This window comes from Pagrus major, chromosome 3, assembly GCF_040436345.1.
Source record: "Pagrus major chromosome 3, Pma_NU_1.0".
In the NCBI taxonomy this organism is placed as follows: Eukaryota; Metazoa; Chordata; class Actinopteri; order Spariformes; family Sparidae; genus Pagrus; species Pagrus major.
This window is the reverse complement of record NC_133217.1, coordinates 4,858,662-4,882,772: the sequence shown is the minus strand read 5'-3', so window position 1 is coordinate 4,882,772 and position 24,111 is coordinate 4,858,662. Positions and strand designations below refer to the sequence as shown.

Sequence of the window (24,111 nt, the reverse complement as noted above, 5' to 3'; positions counted from 1 at the left end):
TTTTATTAACAAATAAAACAATAATTAATTTGCACAACTTACCCATGTAGTCAGTCTGCAGTTTATTGCCTAGCCATCTCCTTCGCCTTGTCAATAGCAGCAATATTTTGGATTTTAACTTTTCAGTAGTGGTGGAAAGTAACTAAGTACATTTACTCAAGTACAATTCTGAGATACAGACATTACTTGTATTACTTTTTACTTCTATTCCACCACACTTCAGAGGGCAACATTGCACTTTTTAATCCACTTAATTTATTTGACAGATACAGTTTCTAGTTAATTGCACACCCACGCAGGTGTTTCCAATCACCCTAGCTAATTGAACCAATCCTCTAGTCAGGTGTAAGTTAGGTGGATCATTGCTGGGTTTAATGTGATGATGATAAACAAAGACTGATAACAGCGTGAGCTGCCTCACAGCAAGTACAACAAACAAAATCAGTACGAGGTTGTCAATCAAGCACAAGGCCAATTAGACAACATAAGTGAAAACACCTGTGTGTGTGCACTATGGGTGTGCAGGCATGGCATTGTGTATACACATGAAAATACACCACACCTTTTTATATAGATATGATGCAATACCACTGATTTAACTACCAAAGAGTTAAATTACCATTTGCACCATCTCAACCAGCAACGTTAAAATGCTGTTTATACTTAACTGAACATGAAGTAGGGTAACATATGATTAAAATGTAATATAAGACGCTGACCAGGTCTACTTTGGCTTAATAATGAGTCCTTTTAGGGTCATTCTACAGAAGAGTCCACTTTTGTAATGGCAAAATGTCTAAAAATTGACTTCCTTTTCTAACATTTAAACTCAGACCACATCATTCCATAACTCATTGACACTATGAATACACATAAATGAAAACTTAATGACAGAAACATGGACATTTACATAGAATTATCCTTTAACTTTGATACTGTAAGTACATTTTACCACCATTGGTCGAATACTTACACACTCAAGGTTTTGAATTAAGGATTTTGACTCAAAATTTTACACTTTAACATTAGTCTTACTACTTTTACTTACTGCTCAGTGAAGAAAATCAATACTTCTTCCAGAGACATTAAGTTACAGCAGAAAACGTGGCTAAAACGCAGTTAAAGAAATCAAGCAGTACACCAGTCAGCTAGCTAAGTTAGCTTCACAATGTGGATACAGGTGATCAAACTCAAGGTTAGCTAAGTTAGCTAGTTGAAGCAGTGGCACCGGCTAACTAGTTTAACTAACTAACTGAGCCAGGTAGACAAAAAACATGTCCAAAACTTAAGCCAACAGCAACTAAACTAAAAACGTCAAAAGACTCACCATTTTCACCATTTTTACGAGTCCACCTGAGAAAGACCTCCACCCATCTCGAAGCGGCTGAAAACTTTCTCGTGATGTGTCATCAGTGTCAGTCAGATTTGAGGTCATTGTGGCAGCGGGCTCAGGCTCTGCAGGAGCAACTAACATCCCTGTGGCCGCCATTTTGTGTCTTTCAGTATCCCACCATTTGTGATTCCTGAAAACTCAAACTTTATTTGCCTTGAACAAAAACATGTAACCCATAATAACTGGAATGTAATTAAGTATATTTACTGAAGTACAGTGCTTAAGTACAATTTTACTTGTACTTTGTGTACTTCCATTTTCTGCTACTTCATAGGCCTATACTTCACTTCATTTTGAAGTCAAATATTGTCAGCCTACTTTTTAATCAAATACATTTAATTGACTACTTTAGTCACTAGTTATTGCCTATAATTTGCTTTAAATCAAAATTTACTTGTACTTTTGATATTTAAGTACATTTATTGCCTTTTGATACTTGAGTAGCTACATTTTGCAAAATATCACAGACTTTAAGACTTTTAGTCAAGTACTATTGGTATGGGTGACCTTCACTTTGACCAAAGTAATGTATAACACAGTATGTTGTACTATGTGTAGTGTATGTAAATCTATGTAATTACTGTATGTTGTACTTTGGGAGACACAGCAGTAAAATGTCCACTTAGGTAGACCAAAAAAAGTTAATCTAATCTAATTTTGTCATTGTTCAAAATGAGCATGCATCATTATATTGTGGCACGTTGCTCCCATTGCCTTTAGTGGCTGCTCTAGAGATTTTGATCATAGTCATCTGCAGATGTTTATGTTTATCTTGTCACGAAGACGCTGTGATATGATCAAAATTGACACACATGGGCTTTGTGCTGAGAAAGTTTTCTCAATTGATGTTTTCAGTCAGGAACAATAGGCCGTGTTGTATCAATCTGTCTTTACAGCCCAGGATTTGGAGATAAATTTCTAAATTACGGGGGGGATTTTGCACCATAATGACCATCAAACAACAAACAGTAGCTCAGAAGTAATTCTAGCCTTTAAAATTGGGTTATTTGGGGTTTACTGTGGGCTTTAGTGTAATTATGTGATTATTATTGTATAGATATTATTATACCTTCTCTCAACAGGTGTCTCCACTGAACCTTGAGTCTGATCACCTGTATCCACATTGTCTCCACACAGAGCTCACACATGGTATGACTGCATAGCAGGAGAAAGGTCAGTGTTGATGCAATTCCTACTGGCCTCCAACAGGGGTCAGTAAAGGTCGTAAAGGGCTCGACTTATTGAAAGTTGTTCCTCATTATAGAAGGTGAAGCTTTTGTCCAGATCTACCATGGTAATGATACACAAACCTAATTTATTCACAGTTTATCTGAATGTGACCTCACTTGTCTGGTTCCCTTGTTGATCCTAATCTATTTTGTGAAGAAACATTTGGCTGCTTGGCCTTCTCAAATGCCACCACGACCAGCGTTAACTCTCAGCAATATCACACAAAAATGCATTTTGTGATACTTTTCTCTGCTGGCATTTTGCAGCCATTTACTTAACTTCTGTCCTGGAGCGAGTTAGAATTAATTGCTTGGATCTCTCCTTCCTCCCCAGTATGCAAATACTGCATGCACAGGAACACACAGGAAATTATGCATGCATGCACAAGAGTAGGTTTTTTTTAAAGGTGGGGAAAAGCTGACAGGTATTGGACCAGCTTGTTAGCTAAAGAGGGTAAAGCATTAGTATATTTTCCGGATTTTGCCGGATTAATTTATTGCAATTTTATGCATTGCCTGTCTAACCTGCTGTATTATTAAGGGATCTATCAGGTAGGCTCAGAACATTTGCATCAATGTAAACAGATCTAAGTCATAAGCACTTTTCATTTAAATTGTAACTCTTATGTTTTATGAAAATGGGACACATTAAGTGCATTTTAAGATGTGCATTCTGATGTTTACACTCATTAAAATCTGCATTATGCATCGGTAAACATTATTGGTGGTAATCAAGGACCTGTATATCCAGTCAGTGATGTTGCTTCAGATATAAGCAAGTCATTAAATCTGGTGTTTTAGTAAGAGGAAATGAGAAATATAGCTTTTTGTTGCCATCTAAAACCAGAGGCTAATTGGTCAGAATATTATTGACTCGTCATCAATCATCTTTTTTTTTTTGCAAAAGTGATGCTTTGGGGTTGTTCAGGACTTGTAAAGGTCGACCTACTCTGTTTGATTCCTACAGTACGACAAGTTCAATGTCAGACCAACATTATATATATATAATGATTTGGTGGGCATAATTCTTTCCATGATGGATTTGCCTTGAAAGCTTGACAAACAGCAGGCACGAGATTAAAAAAATCTCTGGGCTTGTAATATCGGTTCTACATTAAAACTTTGCGTTCTGCTTTCCTATTACCTGCCTTTGTCGCAGAAAGTCAGACCGGCAATCACAGGTGCAGCGGCAAAAATAATGTTGCAATCCCAGTGATAAGATTTCCGATGTGAATGAATGGAAGAAGTTTAGGGAGTTCATTTCAAGGTGAGGTAGCTAGATTGTATTTCTACACACTTTGTGCCTGCAGTATTCCCCTGTAAGGCATTCCCTGACTTTTTCCAATTGTGCCAAAAGGAACTTTTAAAGCAGACATTATGCTCATTTTCAGGTTTATAATTTTGTTCTGGGTTATTACTAGAATATGTTTACATGATTTAATGCTCATAAAAAAACAGTTTTCTAATACTGTTCAGTACTGTAGCACTGTATTCCCCTTCTGTCGGAAACGTTCTGTTTTAGCTCCTGTCTCTGTAAGAGACCCCCGAATACCCACTCTGCTCTGATTGGTCAGCCAACACATGCCTGAAGCAGAACCGCTAGCAATAATAGAGCAGCATAATTGTGAAAACATGCAATTGTGTGACATGGTGACGTAGTATGATGTCACAAAGTCACAGAATTGAAGGTACGACTACTAATGAGGCGTTTCAGGAGCAGTGTTTTCTGTGGGAGAGAGGAGCTTCTGTTGGTTGACTTTGACCTTTTTATATTTCAAGATCTTTTACATGCACAAGAACATACTGTATATAAAACACTGAACAAAAGGGAAATAAAAACAAAAAAGCATAATAGGTCTCTTTTAAATTCCAAATCTTTACAATTAAGAGACTTACTATCTTTCTATTCTGTTGATGAAGGTTCTCAGTCATCCAGGTCATGGTAATTCTAAGTGCTGTATCGTAGGCAACTGGACGTGTTTCAGTTTCTTGAAGACGTTTCACCTCTTTAGTTCTGAAGCCTACGATACAGCACTTAGAGTCATTCTATTCTGTAATATGCACTGTGGTGTATATCCCTAACAAATGACAGTATGTTCAGGTGATTTGTTTTTTTGGTATAAAACAGTTAAAGTAATTACAATATATCAGTTTACAGAAACACAATTAAAAGTGAACAAAAGCAAAGGAAGACACGTTTTTTTTTTTTTTTTACAAAAGCAATTAGCCTTTTTTAATCTTACATTGCATTGAAAATTTACATAATAGATTCATACATTTTACAAATAATTTCATCATAAAAATATATTTCTGTACAAAACACTTTTTTATTCTATATTTCATCTTTTTTTTTTCAAATGGTGAATATTTCCAATGTCCCCAGGCAGGAACAGCTTTAAGTCTTTCAAATCACATGGGTCTTATTGCGGTCAGTCAGTAGGAAAAGCTTGTGGCAAAATAGACTGAAGCTTAGAAAAAATGATTTCTGATGAAGGGAGGGAGGGAGGGGCTGGAGCAGGTGTGTGTTTTTTTGTATGTGTATATGCGTGTTTGCGTGTATGTGATCGTGTGTGTGTGTGTGTGTGTATGTGTGTAAATGACAGGGAGGGTCCCATGGTTTTTGGTAGGCACTGTGTCAGATCCATACCGAAAAAACAACAACAACAGCAACGACGACGACGACAGCAGCAACAATCAATCCAAACGGTAATAAGAAACAATGTCACCAAAGCGATGCAGAGCGGGACAGTCGCAGCATTGATAAATCAAGAAAAGCCGCAGCTACTGTTGCTTTTAAATCAATAATGACTTTAAAAGGAGTTTTCTGTCAGCTGGTTGCACTTGGTGTCTGTGGTTACAACAGCAGGGGTTCTGGAAACAAAGTAGAAGTTTTCGCTCACCCTGACACCCAGACTCATTAAAACCAACTGTATTCATCATGTGTGGGACCCAGACTCACTGAATTCAGTTTAAAACCTTTAAGCCAGGCTCTTCAAAACCAAACACGTATTTCTTTTTTTCACCGACACCAAAGCTGAAAGACAGTGATTCATGCTCTTTGATACATGTATTCCTGTATTCATGTGGGGACCAATTAATATAGGTACGGTATATGGTGCATTTTCAGGCCCAACCCTTATTATATGACACGACTATATGGATGTTGAGCATGGTTTCACACAAAAATCTTCTCTTCTCTCAGCAGTATTTCAAGGCCAACAACATGTGCAACAACAGCCTCCAATTACAGGCTTACAGGGGCTAAATACAGTGAAGGTTGCCAGCTGTACGAAATGTAATGTAATAGGTGGCAGATCAGATCTGAAAACCAGCCAAGAAACACTGAGCTGAGATCATAAGGCTATACTTTTTATGAAATAAAAATGAGCAGTAGGGAAGGGATATTAAATCTCAATGGCCTTGGTTATGTGTTGGAATTTACTCAATTGAATACATTTTAATTTTGAAATCTTCTCCCAAATGGTCGGTCCATCTTAAAGCTTCAGTGACTTTGAAAGAAATGACATTCTAGGCTGTTTAGCCTTTGCAATGTGATGTACACACGCAAAACACTGTCATTAAAATAGTGTGCATACGTTACTAGGAAGTGCCAAACGTAGTACAAATTCTTTTCAAAATCAAAAACCAAGGACTTGTAAATGTTGTACACAGGTGGACAACTGATGTGGAAATCAGCACAAGGGCAGATTACATTTTAAAAGAAGAACCCCAAATGTGAATTCATGTCATTTGAGATGTTTCAGTATTGATTTGAGGGACCAAACACATCTTTAACACAGGGAGAAACAACCTAGAGATGTACTTGTAGTGATGATCAGTTGGGACCTTTTTTTAACGAAATTATGACCAGATTTGATCACAAACAAACCCACTGAAAACATCCTAAAAGCAGCTCCTCCAAAATCAAATTCATCCTTTTTTTACTTTGATTCCTCAATGTATAAAAATACAAACATGACTTGGCATGTCAATGTACAACACAAATGTTCTACATGGGTCGAAACATCTTGTACATATGATTGACGTACATGTTGGGCAGTTTACCAGCAATTATCACCATTATCATTATTATTATTATTTATATATATTTGTTTTCTAAATTTCTTCCTTTACCTTGTCCTCATGAGAGACATTTGAAACTTCAACCAGAGTCAGGGGTAGATTTGTTTGGCCATGTGTCATCAAACATGTGGGTTGCTTTCCTCCACTGAGTTTGTAGACATTTCCTGAACTGTAGCTACAAAAACAACATTAGTTTTGATGTGCAAATCTCTGTGGCATCATATCACCAGTTAGGGTCGAAAATAGTGCTGCTTTTCCAGCAGATCATTAAAATGTTTGTGTCACAATGGTGACCATTATGGAGGTTATGTATGCATGTGTTTGTGGTGGCAGACAGCTCTAGCGAGGGGGGCAAATCAAATGGGAGCTGTAACAAAAACTCCATGCATTAATGGTTCAGATAATCTGCCATCTGCAATAAACGTTTGACGAAACATTAAGTTTAAAGATCATGATTGTTGCTGGCAAACCTTGCATCATCTCGACAATAATGACAACAACGATACCACTGACACTCATGATTGCCTCAGTGGGAAGGACAGTGATGGTGAGAGGAACGTCACGTTACACAAGAAATTAAAATAAACCAATTCCATGTTACAAAGCAACCGAAAGATACTGTTTGTGACTTCTGTGAACAGCACATACTTGTAATATCTTTTATCCGGATATTTATTTCTTTTCTTTTTCTAAAAACTCTGCTATAGTCCGTCTTTCCCCTTCAGCCCCTCCCCTGTGGTAAATATATAGCACAAAAATATAGGTGGTGAATGCTCCCGAATATATATGCAATAGATTTACAGATCAGAAGATTCTGCAGCAATAACAAAGAAAGAAGATAAGCACTCGCAGAGTGCAGAATTACAGTGGAACTGAGTCCACAATCGTAGGGCTACAACCCTGTTTGTCTTTCTTTTAGCCTGTCTATCAGTGTATGTCTGTCTGTGTCTCCTGTCTGTCTGTAAGCCTGTTAATCTGTGTTTAAGCCTATCTGTCTGTGGAGTGGAGACAGTGGACGATGGGCTGCAACAGTCTTAAGACCCTGCTTGTCTCTCTTGAACCTGTCTAGCTCCTTGTGTGTCTAAGTGTTGGTCTTAATACCATCTGTCTGCTCTCTGTCTTCCTGTCTCTCCAGATTTTTGATAGTGTGTGCACCTGTCATCTTTCCTGACTGTCACTCATCCTGTCAGTTTGCCTCTAACCTGTCTATCTGTCCCTGTGTTAGTCCGTCTCTCCTCTGGGTTCAACAGGTAGTGTTCCTGTAAAATGTGCTTTAGTGCCAGAGCTTTCTCTGTTTCACAAAGTCTTTTTCTTTGTAAGTCCATCAGAGTCCTCTGTGTCCGCTCAGCGTCTGTCTCATCAGAATCCATTTGAATTCACAGGATCAGGAGCATCTTTCCTCACGGCCATATTCTGTCTGATCTGATACATCATGGAGAGGGAAGGCTGACCTCTCTCAGTAGTTGATTTCAGGTTAGACAGGCTCTGATTGGCTTGTGTTAGGATATTTAAGATCTCATCTTTTCTCTTGATGACTCCCTCACTCTACTTCCAGTTCAGTTAGGGGTTGCCTCCTCCTCTCTTATCCATTGGACGGGAAGTAGCAGTTTATCCGTTCGATGAGTCCGTCTCCTCTCATCTGTTCTCTTAGTGCTGGCGCCCCTTTGGACTCCTTTTAGTTTTGCTTTGCTCTAATCCCAGTTCAGTTAGGATTATAGCTCTGTCTCCAGGGCTGCCCTCATCCTTTGCTTAAGAGTTTGGTCTCTTTTAAAAGCAACTTCTGCTACTGTCTGCTAGCGTTAGCCATTTTAGATTCCGTTTTAATAGAAAAAGACAAGAGACTAGTAACACCAGCCTCTGCTTGTCGTGGAGAGACGAGGTTGTCCTGTCTTGTATTCCGAGGTCGTTTGTAGAAATAGGCTCCCATTCACGACTAGTCAGTCGGTCTGCTGGTGACAGTGTCTTCTACTGTCAGATTTGAACCCAGATACTTAGAAACAGGTTTCTTTACCTCACAGTGTCTTTTTGTGACATCCTCTTCATGCCACACGTTCCCATCTGTGGCCATTTTGCTTCCTCACTGTGAGGATTTGTTCAGTACAGTTGGAGACAACATGGTACAAATGAAATCAACCCATTTTTGTAGTGCAGTTCATCTCCATGGCCAGAGCACTGATAATGTGCTCACTCTCTCTCTCTCCAAGTCACAGAGCTGAGAGTGGGTCCTTCTCTCCAATGCTCTGTGTGAAATACAAAATTCGACGTTGGGTTGTGGTGACATGTCATGGAATCAGACAAGCAGGTCATGGCTTAATTGTTACTACTGGTACTAGAGACGGTGAGTGGAGTTAAATAAGAGGTTGGATATAACGGCTGCTTCTGGTTTAGAATCAAATTATAAACTATCCACGGCCAGCTGAGTCTTGGGGTTAGAGACGAATAATAGCCGGTGTAGTTCTCGGGTCACCTCCTTTTTCTTTCACTAAATATCACATTTACAACCGGCCGAGTTGCATCCGACATTTTGTGTTTGTGTAAATTTCATTTGTGGATCAGTGAGAGGAACCAAACCCTGGGTTTTGGTTTCCACCGCTGGGGGAGATTAGGTTTCTGAACCGGGACTGAAGGTCCTTTGAATCAATGAATAAGACCATGTTGCTGACGACGTTGAGGTTTGAGTCGAAGCGTACGGCTTCCCTCTCCACAGCCTCGTACCAATTGTGGTCCCATTGGATATCTGAGTCATTAAGTTCAAGTGAGGATAATCAATCCTCAGACCATGGTGCAGACAGTATTTAGATTGGGATCGAATCTAACAGCCTTCCCCTCCACAGCCTTGGCGTTGGTGTTGTACATGGGGTTCTCAAAGGCAGCCTGGCCGTTGTTGTTTTCATGGACTGAGCAGCCTGTGTACTGTGTTTTTGGTGTGGTTCTGTGAAAAAGAAAGTATAAATACACCATTAGAGTGATATAATTATTATTATCTAGTAACATTAACTTAATTGGGGAGCCAGTGAACAATAGTGAAATCAGTCTTGGGAGTAGAGGCATAGTAAACAAGCTTTAAGAAGGATTAAACAGAGCGTTGTGCTTTTTAGGGAGCCTAGTGAGATTCTAATCAGCCCATCCAAAACTAATTCCCTCTGCAAGCTTTTTCTTTTTAGGGGGGAGATATTAACAGCAGAACAGAAGTTATTTGCATCTGTTAACAATGCAAACACCAGTCAGTTGTGCTTAAATCATATCTCTGAGAAATCCAATTTAACACTTCCTAAACAGAAGAGTTTTGCGGCTCAATTTTCAATAGACAATGAGTTGAGTGTCTCTACTGAGGCAGGTACTGTTTCCATCAATCAGACGATGAATCTTTAAATGTTAACAATGCCTCTCTATGTTTTGTATGACAATATTGAAAATCAGAGGTGAAGTGGCAATGAAGTGACTGGAATGTATTATTGTCTTCAGCTGAAAGCTAACACTTAAATGTAGAGCTGCACCGAAGAGTTTTGAAGCCTCTTTCCGCCTGTCGACTCATTCTGCTAAAAACTGTTATTTCTGTACAGTTGCAGATAAACGTTAGGCTACACTTAAATTCAGTGATGGAATAAAACCAAGTGAATTTACAGTATTTAAGTACAATTTCCCATTGTACAAAGTCTACATATATAGACTTTTACTCTAGTACTACTCATATGGGTGACTTTTACTTTTAAGTAACATTTTAACACAATATCTTTATTCCAGTGGAGGTGCGTAGGATTGTTTCTGACTCGTGGGATCCAAATGTGTCCAGTGACTTAAGTGAGTCAAAATGTATTGTGATAGATGTAATCAAATCCAAAATTCACAACATGTTTTTATCAAAAAAAAAATATTTGTCTTCAATCCACATTTGTTCCAAAGCAGGCTAGTCAAAAGAGTGTTTGCTCTCCTGCTTGCCGCACACAAATGGAGGCACGCACCTGTATTAATGGTGGTGGTCTAGCAGCAATGTAATAGCACCACACATTACATTTATATAACCACAATAGAAAAAAAAAGTGAATTGAGGATTTAAACATGTTTTAGGGTGATGATGTCATGAAATATGATGACAGACATTAAAAGCTTCATTTGAAAAGCTCAATGCCATCTTCGAAATGTGAAACATTCCGTACAACCCTTCTTAAAATGGATGCATTTAGGTTTTTTCTAGTACAGTACATACCTTTGTTTGTAGAGATAGAAGCCAAAGCCAGTGAATATTAGAGCGAAGAAAGGCACCAGAATAGCGATAGCCACAGAACTGCTGTTGGTACCAAGCTGAGGAGGCGGCGAGTTCTGACTCTCTGACATATTCAGACCTGAACGAGGAATCCCATTGTTATTGTCGACATAATAAAGAGAGTTAGTGCTTTAATATGATCAAAACTGCAACGTTGTTATCGAAAGAAACTTTTTTCAGTTTTTGAAATAAAGTGGTTCTGCATTAGCTCTACTTTATATTGGTATTCGTAGCAGTACTGTACAGTATGTGTGATATCTGTAGCAGGGGTGCTGGTAATATCCACTGCAAGGCTGACTCAGCATGAGCAGTAAGGTCACTGCTGCCAGCAAAGAGAAGCTCCCTGATAGCTTTCTCCATTAGTGGGGATCTTGAAAGCAGATCATCAGAATTATCTAATTATCATTTATAATCCAGACTGATTTACAAAAGTAAGGCGAAGCCAAAGAGAGAATTACCCAGTCTCTGCAGTCCAAACTGTCCGTAGTCTTTTCCCTGAATGAAACCCTGGAATACGTAGCTAGAGCCATCAGGCTCTGCTGATACCTGAAGAGGAAACGAGGACAAAGAAAAGGAAGAAAACATGAGAAACATAATAATAGAAGAAGGGAAAAGCTTGGCTATATTTTGTGTTTGTGTCAACATGGCATCCAACAGTGTATCACCAGAATAATCGCTACCTGCTGCCAACATAGAATAGAAAATAATTGAAATAAACCCACAGTCATTTGAACAACACTCGTTAATCTACATCTAATGCATCTGTGTCTGTCTCCTTAATATTACTGACAGATAGTGTGTGATGCACTGAATTAGGACCCAAAGCAAACATGAACTCTATATGAACTTTTCTAGCTATTAAACAGGTGGAAAAGGCTGCTTTCGACTGGGGTCTCCAAGGACCAAAACACATTTGCATCTTTAAAAAAGCACTTATTAAAGCAAAAAACAGAAAACAAGGATGTGAAGTTATTGGGGACAAACTGATCATAAAAACCTGGAATGATAGAATAAAGTAACTGTGAGATATTTCAAAAAGCATATCTTTTGGGGTCTGCAATTCCCTAAACAGTAGGATTACTTGACAGACAGCTACCATTAGATTTGGACAAATTGTCACAAATGCATTTCCAGATGATGTGGATATGGTCTGTGGTTAGTGTTAATGCAGTTATACTGTAGGTTATTAGCATGTTTTTCACTCTGCAGGTCCTTCAAGAAGAGTATGAATGTCAAGAATAAGCTAATTCGTGAGCAGATGACCACAGCATTTAGAGTCCTTGGTTGTATTCTCTACAAATGCATTATTAACTTTGCCTTTACATTATGCCAAATACAGAGCAGTGAAATGTCTCACTCTGACTGACCTCTATGTGTCTTTTAAAATGAACAACACTGTCATAAAATGCCTTTACAACAAGAGGTTAGTGCACTAAAACTGTTTGTCTTGTATCTTTGATTAACTACAAGGAGAAGCATTCATTCTGTGACATTCTGTGTAAACCGTTCTTTATTAATAAGCTTAACTGAATCTAATTAAGCTAACTGATCCGTGTCCAGTGAGACTTACAAATCCATCCATGGTCCAAGAGTCGTCTATGATTTTGGCTGGAGAGATGGCTGAATCTTTGAGCTGGTTTCCCTGGTTCACGTAGTTGACCTGGTACATCAGCAGTAACAGCCTGGCCTCAGCAGCCTTATAAACTCCTGCAGTGGACAGAATAAACAACAGGTTTATAAAATAACAGAGCAAAACACATCAGAATACAGATCTGTCGTGTACAATTGGAAATCACAGAGATTAAAAAAGAAACTGGGAGACAGCAGGACTTTGACTGCATGTGTCGAGTCAAGAAATAGTTCAAATATCTACTGTAACTCTCCTTAATATCACAAATCTTTTAATTCTACTTTTCTGGTCATGTTAAACAAACAAGATACAGCTTTAAGTACAGCCAGGATAGCTATTTCCTAATGGCTTTTCTCTTTCTAAAAGCTACATTGAACATTTCTTGACTCCAGCTTTGTACGCAATGCACTGACCCAAGATTGAGGTCGTCTTCTCATTTCACTCTCACAAAGAGAGAAAATATGTCTATTTCCCAAAATGCTGAACTACTCCATTAAGCGCAGTGCTGAGGTAAGGAAAACTTGACATTTTAAGAAAAATCTTAAGAAGAAAATCAATCAGGTGTTTATGCAACTGGGCTCTGGCCTTTGGGTGTCTGCGTGAGTGTAGCTTTAGCTGTTATTGATCTAAAGCTGCTCCTTTAAGCCACAAGATGCATGTTAAAAGTCTGATAGCTGCATGGTTTTGTGATATGGTGTTTGTGCTCTTTGATACTCCAGGAACCAATTCAAGCTTCAACAGGATTTGTGTTTTAATAGGGTCTTAACCCCCTGCTCACGCTGTTGTAGGACCCTGGGAGGTCTGTGTGAGAATATGTGTGCGTGTCGTGAGAGTGTGAGGGGGATGTACAGTAATATCATGAAAAAGAAGGATTGTAGCTGTAGGAATGTAATGAAATCCAGACACTATTAGAAAACAGCACAAATGATTCATTGTAAAAATCTTGATGGATGGTAAGAGTTGGTGTTTTGGGGGGCTTAGCAGGGTTTGTTTGTTCTCTTTATGAATATCTATTAAACGCACTGTGCTACCTTTATGGATATCTGTGATGGAAATATTAAAAAATCATAATTGAAAAAGAACGGCTCAGTGTTTATTGAGTGTAATACCAAGGGATCAATACAACATCATGATGTACTGCAGTGTATTCATGGCATACAGTACGACATGTCCTGTCATATGTACTTATTACATGATTAGGTAATTAGTACATATAGCTATAATTATCCATAAAAAAACATGCCTGAGAGGAGCAGGTCCATGTTGCTGTTGCTAAGGGAAACGTTGACTCTCCCCGTTGTGGAGTTGAAGCTGGTGATGCTCAGTGTCATTGGCTGCTTCCTCCCACGGTAATTATAAGAACCTTTCCATATGTAGTTAGGAGCAAAGACATCATCTGGAACTAAAGAAAAGAACAGAAGTTATTAGAACAGATTAGAATAGAAAAGACCAGAACTGACCGAATCACAATGTTTGTTCACAACAACCTCCAGGTAGAAAACCCCTCCATCACGCACTAGCTCACATATGATTTAACTGTCTTTGTTCATGATGAGTACATCTGACTCATCTTAAATGCTTGATGCGTTCATGTCTCATTAATAATAACACCTTCACTTATGTTAGGTTGGAGACAAACATCAACATCAAATAAGCACAGCGGGAACGTCAGATAGGTCAGTGTTTAACTATGTATCTTTAAATGTTAGTGAAATACACAAGTCTCCATAATGCAATTCAACCTCCAGTTGTCTAACCACTAGTGACTGTTGTTGTGAGCATGACATCACAATGGTTCAGTCTATAGTATAGAACATAAAAGAGAACAGATTATGTCATGTATATTTATAGATGATGTTAACATTTGACTGTTAGACTTTATTCATACTGTAGACCAATAGTCACAACTCTTCACGAACACCAGATGATAAGGTGCAATATGTAAGTATTGACCACCTGTTGAATTCAAAACAGATAGGCGTCAGCATATTGCTAGAGTTACCACTAACTGCTGCCATCAGCTAGTTAGCTCAGTTAGCTCAGTTCAGAGAAATAGGGGAGTGTTGGTGTTTATACCACTAGCACAGGATCTTTAGACCGGTTGGGGCTAGCTGGTTAGCATGCTATCTTTGCAACACAATGCATCAATGTCATAATGTCAGAACTGGTATTCATACATAACATTTTAGTTTAGTTTTTAATGTTTTCAACTAAAATTCTTACATATTATCATATAATCTCTGGTGTACTTTAATCAAATAAACATCAAAGTGATTTTCACATGGCTGATTGGTATTACATATAGTAAGATATAACATCTGGCTTAAAGCAGAATCTTAGATTTGAAGGGCCACTTCATGCTATGAGAATGGTTGTGGTCATTGAGGGTTATTAACTTCTAATAGAATAGGACTCATCACAACAGAGCGGGTCTGAAAATAAAAATAGACAACTGAACAAATGGCAGAACAGAGAAACAGAACATCACAGTGGTTAATTTACCTTTCTATGTGCAGAGAGGAAAAATAAATTATTTACGATGGAAAGCAAGACAGTACAATAAAATCGACAAGATCACAAGAAGAACAACACTTCGGAGCAGAGCAGAGTGAAAAGGAGCAGAGCAGAAGTCATAAAACTAGAGTAGACGAAAACAAACCAAACCGGACCAAAATACAGTAGATGAGAAGAATCAATAATAGACGAGGAGTGACAGGACTGTACTAGTCTGGAATAGAAACAACTGTGAGAGAACTGACCATTAAGTTTGGGACTGGGAGTTCCTGTTGCTGGCTTCACAGGTTTCTTCTTCTCTCCGGCTACAGACACAAGACAGACAGAGGGGGATAATTATTGTCCTATTAACACACAAGAGCAGAGCTGTAGGGTCACAGTATGAAAAGATATTCAAATGTTTTGCAGCTCACTCTGGGCGGGTGTACTTTATTACCAAATTACAATGCAGTGCTGGCCATTATTAGTCACACGTGTGTATAATGAGTGAGAACTGTGTTGAACAGAGCCACCCAAAATAAACCTCTTTAGTGGTTATTTGTAAGAGAGGCGATGCAAATTGAGTTTGTGACCAATAACAGTGGTGCATGTAAAATCCTTTTTAAAGTGGCCTTGAGACACTTTGGATTTGACCATTCAGAACAGCTTCTATCATCACTTCAAGATGCAGCCATTGTTGCCAACAAGTAAAGGCAAGCAAGAGAGAGGCTATTTGTCCTAGGATCTCAAATTGGATCAGAGAGTGCTCCAAATTTAAAGACAACTGCAGGGCAAAAGGGTGCCAGTCTTGTTGGAATGACTTCTACCAAGTTGACGCTTGCAGTTTTTCTTTGCACAAAGGTGGGCTCACATCCTCAGCATTTTAATGTTCAGAAAAATACAGAAATTGGCAATACTTGTGCATGGTGGGGAATCTACACCTTGGAATTTGTACTATTACTTTTTACTATTGATGGAAGTTCCTGTGATACAAGCGAAGGCTGCAGAACTGCAACTAAATGGACTTTGTGGTGAGACTGTTTTGCCTACGACTGTTTCCAAGGTTAGGGTGGTGCTTTCAATCTCAACTTTTAAACCAACGTGGACATGAAGTCCTTAAAGTTCTCAGTAAAGTGGAAATTTGACATGTAATTGCATTGCAGCTGGGCGAACTCCATCCGCTGATGTAGATTGTGTGATACGACCAAAAGCTCTGGAACAACTACTACAAAGGCATTATGGTGAGATGTTTCTGAAAGTATTGATGCAGCTTAAACGTGTAATTTGTAAAAAAAAAAAAAAAATGGACAGAATTCGAAGGTACCTCCGAAACTATAGGAGGGGGCAGCATAACCCCTTACTCCTGCTGACTTTACTGGACGTGCTACTATGGCGTAGTTATCTTTGGCTGTCGTGACTAGCTGCTGTTAGCAAGGGCCCTATTAGCTGATTGAAGTCTGCCCACAACCCAACCTTGGATGACAGGAGCAGTCAACTTAGTTAAATCAAGTGGCCTCCCATTGAGGGTGGCTAGACGCCAGAGTGTGACTGAACTCAGCCTCTGAGACAAAGAAGTGCCAAGTTTGAAGACAGGGAATACAGTACAGAGGTGATTTACAGCGGCTCTGGGGACAAGAAGACAGGGCTGGCAGGCAAACCAGAGGCATGACGCTGCACCTTACTCAGCGAACTGTGACCAAAACAAACCAACCGAACTCACCACTTTTACATCTTCAACTATGTGGGCTAGCTGGTTAGCATGCTAACTTTAGTAGACATCTCTGCAACACAATACATAGATGTCTTTGACCTAATGTGAACATTGTTGTGTCTTGACGCCCTGTTGACAATGTTAATTTATTTTTTTTACGTTTTAAACTAAAATTCTGGCGTTTTCTTACAAACCACTCCTTCAAGTACTCCTTAATGGTGAGTGTAGTAATACCAAGTCAGGTAAAGGGTCAGAAGGTCACACTTCCTACAAGAAGGCAATAGAGGACTGGAATAAAACAAAACAAGAAATAAAAAACAAAGGTATGGAAATTTATACCATACTGTCATCATCCCTCATCCACAACCCGTGATACATTTTAGTTTCTATTTTATTTAGGCTGGGATTTTATGTAAACAAACATGACACTGCACACACATTTTGGTAACAAAGAGGACACGCTCAGTCAGTCACCGTTAGATCCGTGTATGCAGGAAAGTTGTTTCGGAAAAGAAGAATTGACTCAGGACATGTGGTGAATTCATAACCTCCACTGTAAGGACCTGGCCTGGCCGATCTAATGAAGTATGAAACACCATGGGATATCGTATTATCTTTTTTTTTCAGTGCTGCAGACCAGCGACCAGCCCACCAGGAAATCTCATTCTACTCCAGATGGCCAGGTATGTGTGCTGACAAAGTGTCCTTGAGCAAGACAACACTTCTACTTGTTCACTCATACTTCATTTCAAACCTTCAATCAAATTCAAGATATAGATACAAAAATATAACATTTCGAACACAGTAAAGGGATTTTCTTTTTACCTCGACATATCGGCATCTTTCCTGTCCAAGTGCCGTCACTCTTGCAGACTCTGTGTTCAGAACCCCCCGCCAGGAAGAAGCCATGCTGACAGCTGTACACCAAGGTGTAGCCAAAACCAGGCAGATCCATCCCCACCACGTCCACATGAAGTGGGCTCTCTGGCTGCTTACATGCATGTGCTGGAGGGTGGAGAAGGGACAATGGACTTAGAGTCTGTCAGACAGAGCATGTATGGGCGTTTATGTTAACGAGGCGATAGGACGAGTGTTTCCTACGTATGCACTCAGGCTGCGTTCCGCTCCACGTCAGATCAGGCTGGCAGGTTCTGGAGGAAGAGCCCTGAATCAAATGACCTGGCTGGCACTGAAATGACACCACACTCCCCACCTGTGGAGAGACAGAGAGACAGAGAGAGAGAATGAGACACACACAAACAAACACGAAACGAGTTTAAACATTTTCTGAATACCTTTATTGTAAAGGAATGTTACATCGATTTATTAGCGGGGGCAGTTGTTATAAAAGATGAGTAAGTGAAGCTCTGACAAATACCAATAATCTCAAATTACATAATATGTCTGTTAGAGAATTTGATGAGTTGGCCTTGGTAAAAGACAACTGCAATTTGCCGTACATGTTCTACAAGGGTTCTGAGAGAACAATGTAATTTTGCTCACTACATCGTTTAAACCCTCAGGTGTGTATAAACTACAGGTTAGGAACTTCTTTTTAAAATATAAAATGGGAAATTACTAGTCATGTTATTGGTGTCGAGCATGAACATTTTGTTTATTGATATTGGCTCAAAAAAATCCACATACTGCATCTCTAATGGTTACTGTGCAATGACTATGCAACTGCAAAGACATGTGTTGCAACATTAAAGTAGTTTTCATTTAAATAAAAAATCTTTCCTGAGAACATCATAAGCACCAAAGCGAAAACTGAGACTTCATCTCGTAGATACTGACTGATGATGGTTATCTAAATCAAAACCAGTTAATGTTTGGAGGATATGTTCAAATGTCTTTCTTGATACAAAATTCACATGGCATACAGTGATTAAGTTAAAACAGTAATGGTTTGCTGTAACCTTCTCTGTCTTCTATCTTCAGCTGAATGCGACTGGTAATCTTCCAACATTACAGTCATTTTGTTCCCTTGGACATTGTGTCCTAGTGGAGCCTCAGTGGGGGATTAATTCCTGCTACTGTAGTTGCATGTAGGTTTGTTGCCTGGACACAGCACCGGAAATAAACCTACACACTGGGCAAAGATGTCCATTTGATTTGACCAACTCTGAGAGCTGAGATCTCATATTAGCTTCAGCTGAACTTTAGAATGCATATTTACACAGAGCAAGGACTTTAGCCCTCTCTTTTAAAATGAAGGAGAAGAAGAAGAGGGCAGGGGGAATGATCAGAGCAACCAAGAACTCTTTTACATCCATAGGATTATTGCAATAAGATCAAAATGGGGGGAAAACCAGTGATATCTACCAGAATCAACTGATTTTGCTACTTACATGGTATGAATTGGTAAATATAATCAAGTAATTTTGCAAAAAAACTTGACTGATCATTTGTTTGGGTTATAAAATAGTGGAAAATCACAACTTCCCAAAGCCCAAAGTGGCTAAACGCATTATTTTCTCTCACCAACAGTTTTCAAAGATTTCAGTTTCACCGGTCTCACCCCTCCTTCTTCCCTTCCTTTCTCTGTCTTTGTAACTTGTTAGATTGTCAAGTTGCATTTTTTACCTCTCAAAGGAGCAGCGTCAGCAATCCAACAGGTTACCTACTTGGGTAGGAAGGTAGCTATAGAGTTAAGTTTGCCAGTGCAGATACTTTACCTTGAAACCGTAGGTCCGGTTTAAGGAGCCATAGCGTGGCGTTCCCGGATTATCACAGCTGGTTTTCGTTGGTTCTGAAAAAAACAGCACGAGCGTGTAAGTAATTACACACAAAATCTAAAAGAAAGATAAATTAGCAGTAACATTATATGTCCTCTCTCAACTCTCCTCTCCTCTGTTGTCATGGTAACAGCAGGGTATGTGTCCCAGCAGGGCAGCAGGGGGCAGTAGTGCTTTACCAGAAAACGAAGCAGGGCCCGCTTTGAGTGTGTGTGTGTGTGTGGGGCAGGAACATCAGCATGTAGAGCACATCCTGACGCAGAGCTCGATTCAATACAGCTTCCGAAATGACAGATTCACTCTCCACTTCTCCCTCTCTTCCTTCTACCTCTCTTACTGCCCCCCCTCCCTCTCCCTCTCCCTCTCCTTCTCTTTCTCTAACTGCTTTCTTTCTCTCTCTTTCTATCTTTCCGTGTCACTGTATCTCTCTCTCTCTGCCCACCCACCCCTCCCTCCCCGTCTGTCTTATTTAAAGAGCAGGCTGCTTCAGCTCAAAACTCATTCTGTTTCAGTCACATTGTAATACACATCAAACACTAACATACAGCTGCAATCACGTGCTAATAAATCACTCAAGTGCGCGCACACACACACACACACACACACACATACAATGCCCAATACTCACGTCAATCATGAAAATAAATAAAGCAACACTGATTGTCACTTTCTGTTTGTGTGGATGCTTGTAAATGTTTCATAGTCTCAAAAATCATGATACAGAACCAAAAGATTCCCCTTCGTACTTTTTCACCGTGACTTCTCCTTTTTCAGCAGCTATAGATTAAGTCTTTACATCAATCAAGTAACACTTCAGAGCCAGCCTCCTATTTTTAGATCGTCTATTTCACAGGGAACTTTCCACTTTATGGCAGCTGTAAAGCGCCGCATGCATGCCTTATCTGGTGCTGTGAAGGAACACAGAGTCAAGTGTCTGTTCGCATTACAAAAGCTCTCATTTATTACAATTCACCACCACACTTGATGTTTAAGCACCTGCTCGGAATCAGACGTGTGAAGTGGTGCTCTAAACATCACATGTGGTGCTGAATTGACCCAGTGGGACCATTTGTAATGTGTGCTGAATATCCCTTCTCAATTTCTTCTTAATCCCCGGACAGCAGCGGCCTGTTTGAAGTTGGATGTGGATGCCCATTTCTGGAAGCCTTTTGCTAAATACTGTAAGTTACAGCGTGTACTGGTGTTGCCTCGCTTACTGTATGAGTAGAGGCTTTCTCTGTAATTTCTGAGAAGGGCTTCCTGTGTAGGATCCCTACTTTATAGAAAAATACTTAAGACGTAACTCATTGAGTATAAGCTGTTTTAGAAGTTTGAATCTGGCCTAAAAGTGTCACAGATGCACTATTCTATACAACTCTTCTCCAAGAGGCAACTTTACTTCTAGGTACAGTGCAGTATACAGGAGTACATTTTTGTAAAACGGGTTTTCTAATGAACAATCAGCCGTTCAACCTAGATTTAAAGGGTAGCTCCACAAATGTACACATTAAAGTGTTTTTACAGGTCTTAGGGAGTAAGTACTACTGCATATGTGAAAAAAGTACTGGTCTGCATTGCACTCAACATCAACATAGCAGAACCAGAGATATCAACTTTTTAATTCCACACACCTTTCTTCCTTTTCAAAACCTGGCACCTGCATTACCCACAATGCAACTTAGCCAAAAGACTTTATGCTTCTTTTATCACATATGCAGTAGTACTTTGCAAGACCTGTCAACACACTTTAAGGTGTGAAGTTGGCAGAGTTACCCTTTAAGTATGGCTGCAACTAATGACTATTTTTACTATCAGTTATATAAAAATGTCAGCTAATTACTTTCATGTTTAATATCCTCACGTTAACGAAGCTAGAACCAGCAAATGTTAAAAATCTTGCTTGAAAAATAACTTAAGAGATGATCAACATAGTTGGCAATCAATCCATATCCAAGATGATTGTTCAGTAGTTTTATGACCATATAAAAGACATTGGATTGCCCCAATATTCACTGAATGTGGCGGCCAGTCTAGCTTCTATGCTAATGTTTAATGGACACGTGACTGGAGGGTGGCTCTTTGCTCCGCTAAGCTATTATTCTGTATTATGTCATTTTAGATGTTTGGATTTAATTGGTCCATCCACAATTTTAGCTGAAGTAGCTTAAACAAATGGCACACAAGGTTTCACTTACACTGTCTTTAAAAGTTAGAATAATCACATGTTAAATGCAGGACATCTATGGTACTGATTCAGTCCAACAGTGAAAACAGCAGCAGTTTCATGAGGAAAAGTTGCCAATTTGGAAACATGAAAGTAATCCTCGAAGGTTTGTTCTCCTAAAGTGCCTTTTTCATTTAAGAGATTGTCTCACTTAAACCTCCAGTCACTGTTGATTATTATTCCAATAAGTCTATGTAACTTTAACTTTGACAGAACAGTAGTTGCTCTGCACAGGAAACCCATGAGTGAACTTAAATGTGGCTGTCAGCTCACTGACGATGGGTCATTAATTGCCATGATCATTAGGCAGGGGAACATCAGACACCAGTCCAGGCTCCCCAGTGAGCCACAAACCAGTCGTAATAAACTGGCAGGCTGGCACAAAATAATAATGTGTTTCATAAGTTTTAAGCCCAGACTCAGGAAAGTAAACACATAAAATAACGACAAACAAAAACATAATTAAGAGTGCAAACGTGTACTGCTATGGGACAATGTAATAACCAAGTCAGTAATATTACGCTTTGATGTGTTATTTAAAAGAAGACACTTATTTTACCTTCCGAGGAATATCATTCAAAAAAGTCTGGGGCCTCTAGGAGACTGATCATCAACACCTTTTAATTTCAAACCAGACTTTGAAGTGGGCGAGACATCCCTGCCTGAGGATACCAGGCTGCAGTCCAGGGATAAATGATTGTGAACATAGTCAGGAACTATTAAAAGTAATCAGTTGAATCTTGTATAAAGATGTTCGGTGGATGTTCTGTATTTTGAACAAGTTGGAGTATTTGTCGAACAGCATAGTGCCGGGAAACTTTATGAACTCATGAATTTATTCAGATGTATAGTGCCAAGGTTTGGAGTTGTTTATTTTAGGTTGGTTAACTAAGTCCTGGGGTTGGGTTTTTGAATCTCAATACTTGTTTGGTGCTGACCAAAATGTATCTGTAGCTCCAAGTTAAAGAGCTGGCATTCAATGTCAGAAGGTCAGAATCATAACCGTATCTATTCTCTCTCTTCAAGTTCTTGTAGTTAAGACTGAGTGATCAAATGAATATAAAAAAACAAACAGATAAAAAATTCAACTGATTTCTGTTGGCCAACATAGCAAAAAGTGGGAAAAGAAATATGGAAGATTTGAAGGTTTCCTTTAAATTATCTTTTCATAAAAAACACAATAAATCATGGTCAGATTTTCTAGCTGACTGAAAGAAATTCCATAACCACTAGATTACCACTAGAACTATTTGGACAATATTTTTCATTTGTAAAATAGCCATTTTTTGCCAATGTGATGAATAATAAAAAGATCCTGTGAGTCATTATAATGAGAAACTTTCTCAAATGAATAACTTAGGATCTCAAACGCTGACTGTCATTATTTTTGCATTACTAAGTCATTACTTTGTGATACTAGGTTGTTGTTTTGAGATACTAAGTCATTATTTTGTGATACTTAGTCATTGGTTTGTAACACGAAGTCATTATTTTATGATATGAAGTCAATATGTCAAGAAAATTCCTCAGTATAATGACTATAATGATTTTTTTCATTTTTCATCACATTGGTGGAAATGGGCTTCCATAGGCCTCCCTGTTTTTTCTGGTCATTGAGTGAACACAAATGATTAAACTTACCAATACAGCGTGGCTGTGTGCCGCTCCAGGTACCATCACTTTCACAAAGTCTGGTTGCTGTGCCGACCAGAATGAGAGGTGGGGCACAAGTGAAGGACACTTCTGATTGGTAGATGAAACTCCGTCCCTCTCTGAAACCACCAACTGGGGTACCGGGGTCCCCACAAAACTTGGCTGCACACACACACAATCTCATTTCAGTATGTGGGGCCAACACTGCTGACAAGCACACTCAAGGACAAAGGTAGATTTTCATCCAATTGTAAGTAATGGCGGGTAAAGAATAATAACAGGCAATGCGTGTGTGTGCCTGGTAATGCATGTGTGTAAATGTACGTGTAGTTGTATGTGTGTATGTGTGTGTGTGTGTACTTACGTAAGCACTGTGGTAACATGCCACTCCAGGTGCCATTGGACACACAGGTCAGGACCGCTGGGAATGAGAGCTCATATCCAGGTGAGCAACTGTAGCTCACACTGCTGCCCCATTCAAAGTCACTGCCCTGTAATACCCCATTACTGATGGCAGGGGGAGCCGGGCAGGTCACCGCTAACAGAGAGATAGAGAGAGAGAGAGGGAGAGAGAGAGAGAGAGAGAGAGAGAAAGAGAGAAATCAGTTTTTAGCAGCTGCAGGTGATGCGCCTGTTTCAGTCAAAATCACCATCCTGTAAATTAACTGATAACTGTAGATAGAGGCAGACTGG

The 24,111-nt window shown here is 39.3% G+C and overlaps 1 protein-coding gene across 1 annotated transcript in view; it reads right to left on the bottom strand.

Moving 5' to 3' along the window:
• Positions 1–8,828: 8,828 nt before the first annotated feature.
• LOC140993902 (CUB and sushi domain-containing protein 3-like) overlaps positions 8,829–24,111 on the bottom strand; it is a 348,249-nt gene continuing 332,966 nt past the window's right edge. The window contains exons 62-72 of the mRNA XM_073463463.1: positions 23,783–23,956; positions 23,407–23,580; positions 19,482–19,555; positions 17,905–18,016; positions 17,629–17,808; positions 15,359–15,418; positions 13,843–14,001; positions 12,540–12,676; positions 11,428–11,515; positions 10,913–11,048; positions 8,829–9,637 (exon numbers count right to left, since the gene is read on the bottom strand). Coding sequence (XP_073319564.1) covers positions 9,478–9,637; positions 10,913–11,048; positions 11,428–11,515; positions 12,540–12,676; positions 13,843–14,001; positions 15,359–15,418; positions 17,629–17,808; positions 17,905–18,016; positions 19,482–19,555; positions 23,407–23,580; positions 23,783–23,956 — 1,454 coding nt within the window. The 3' untranslated portion in view covers positions 8,829–9,477. The remainder of the gene's footprint in view (positions 9,638–10,912; positions 11,049–11,427; positions 11,516–12,539; positions 12,677–13,842; positions 14,002–15,358; positions 15,419–17,628; positions 17,809–17,904; positions 18,017–19,481; positions 19,556–23,406; positions 23,581–23,782; positions 23,957–24,111) is intronic.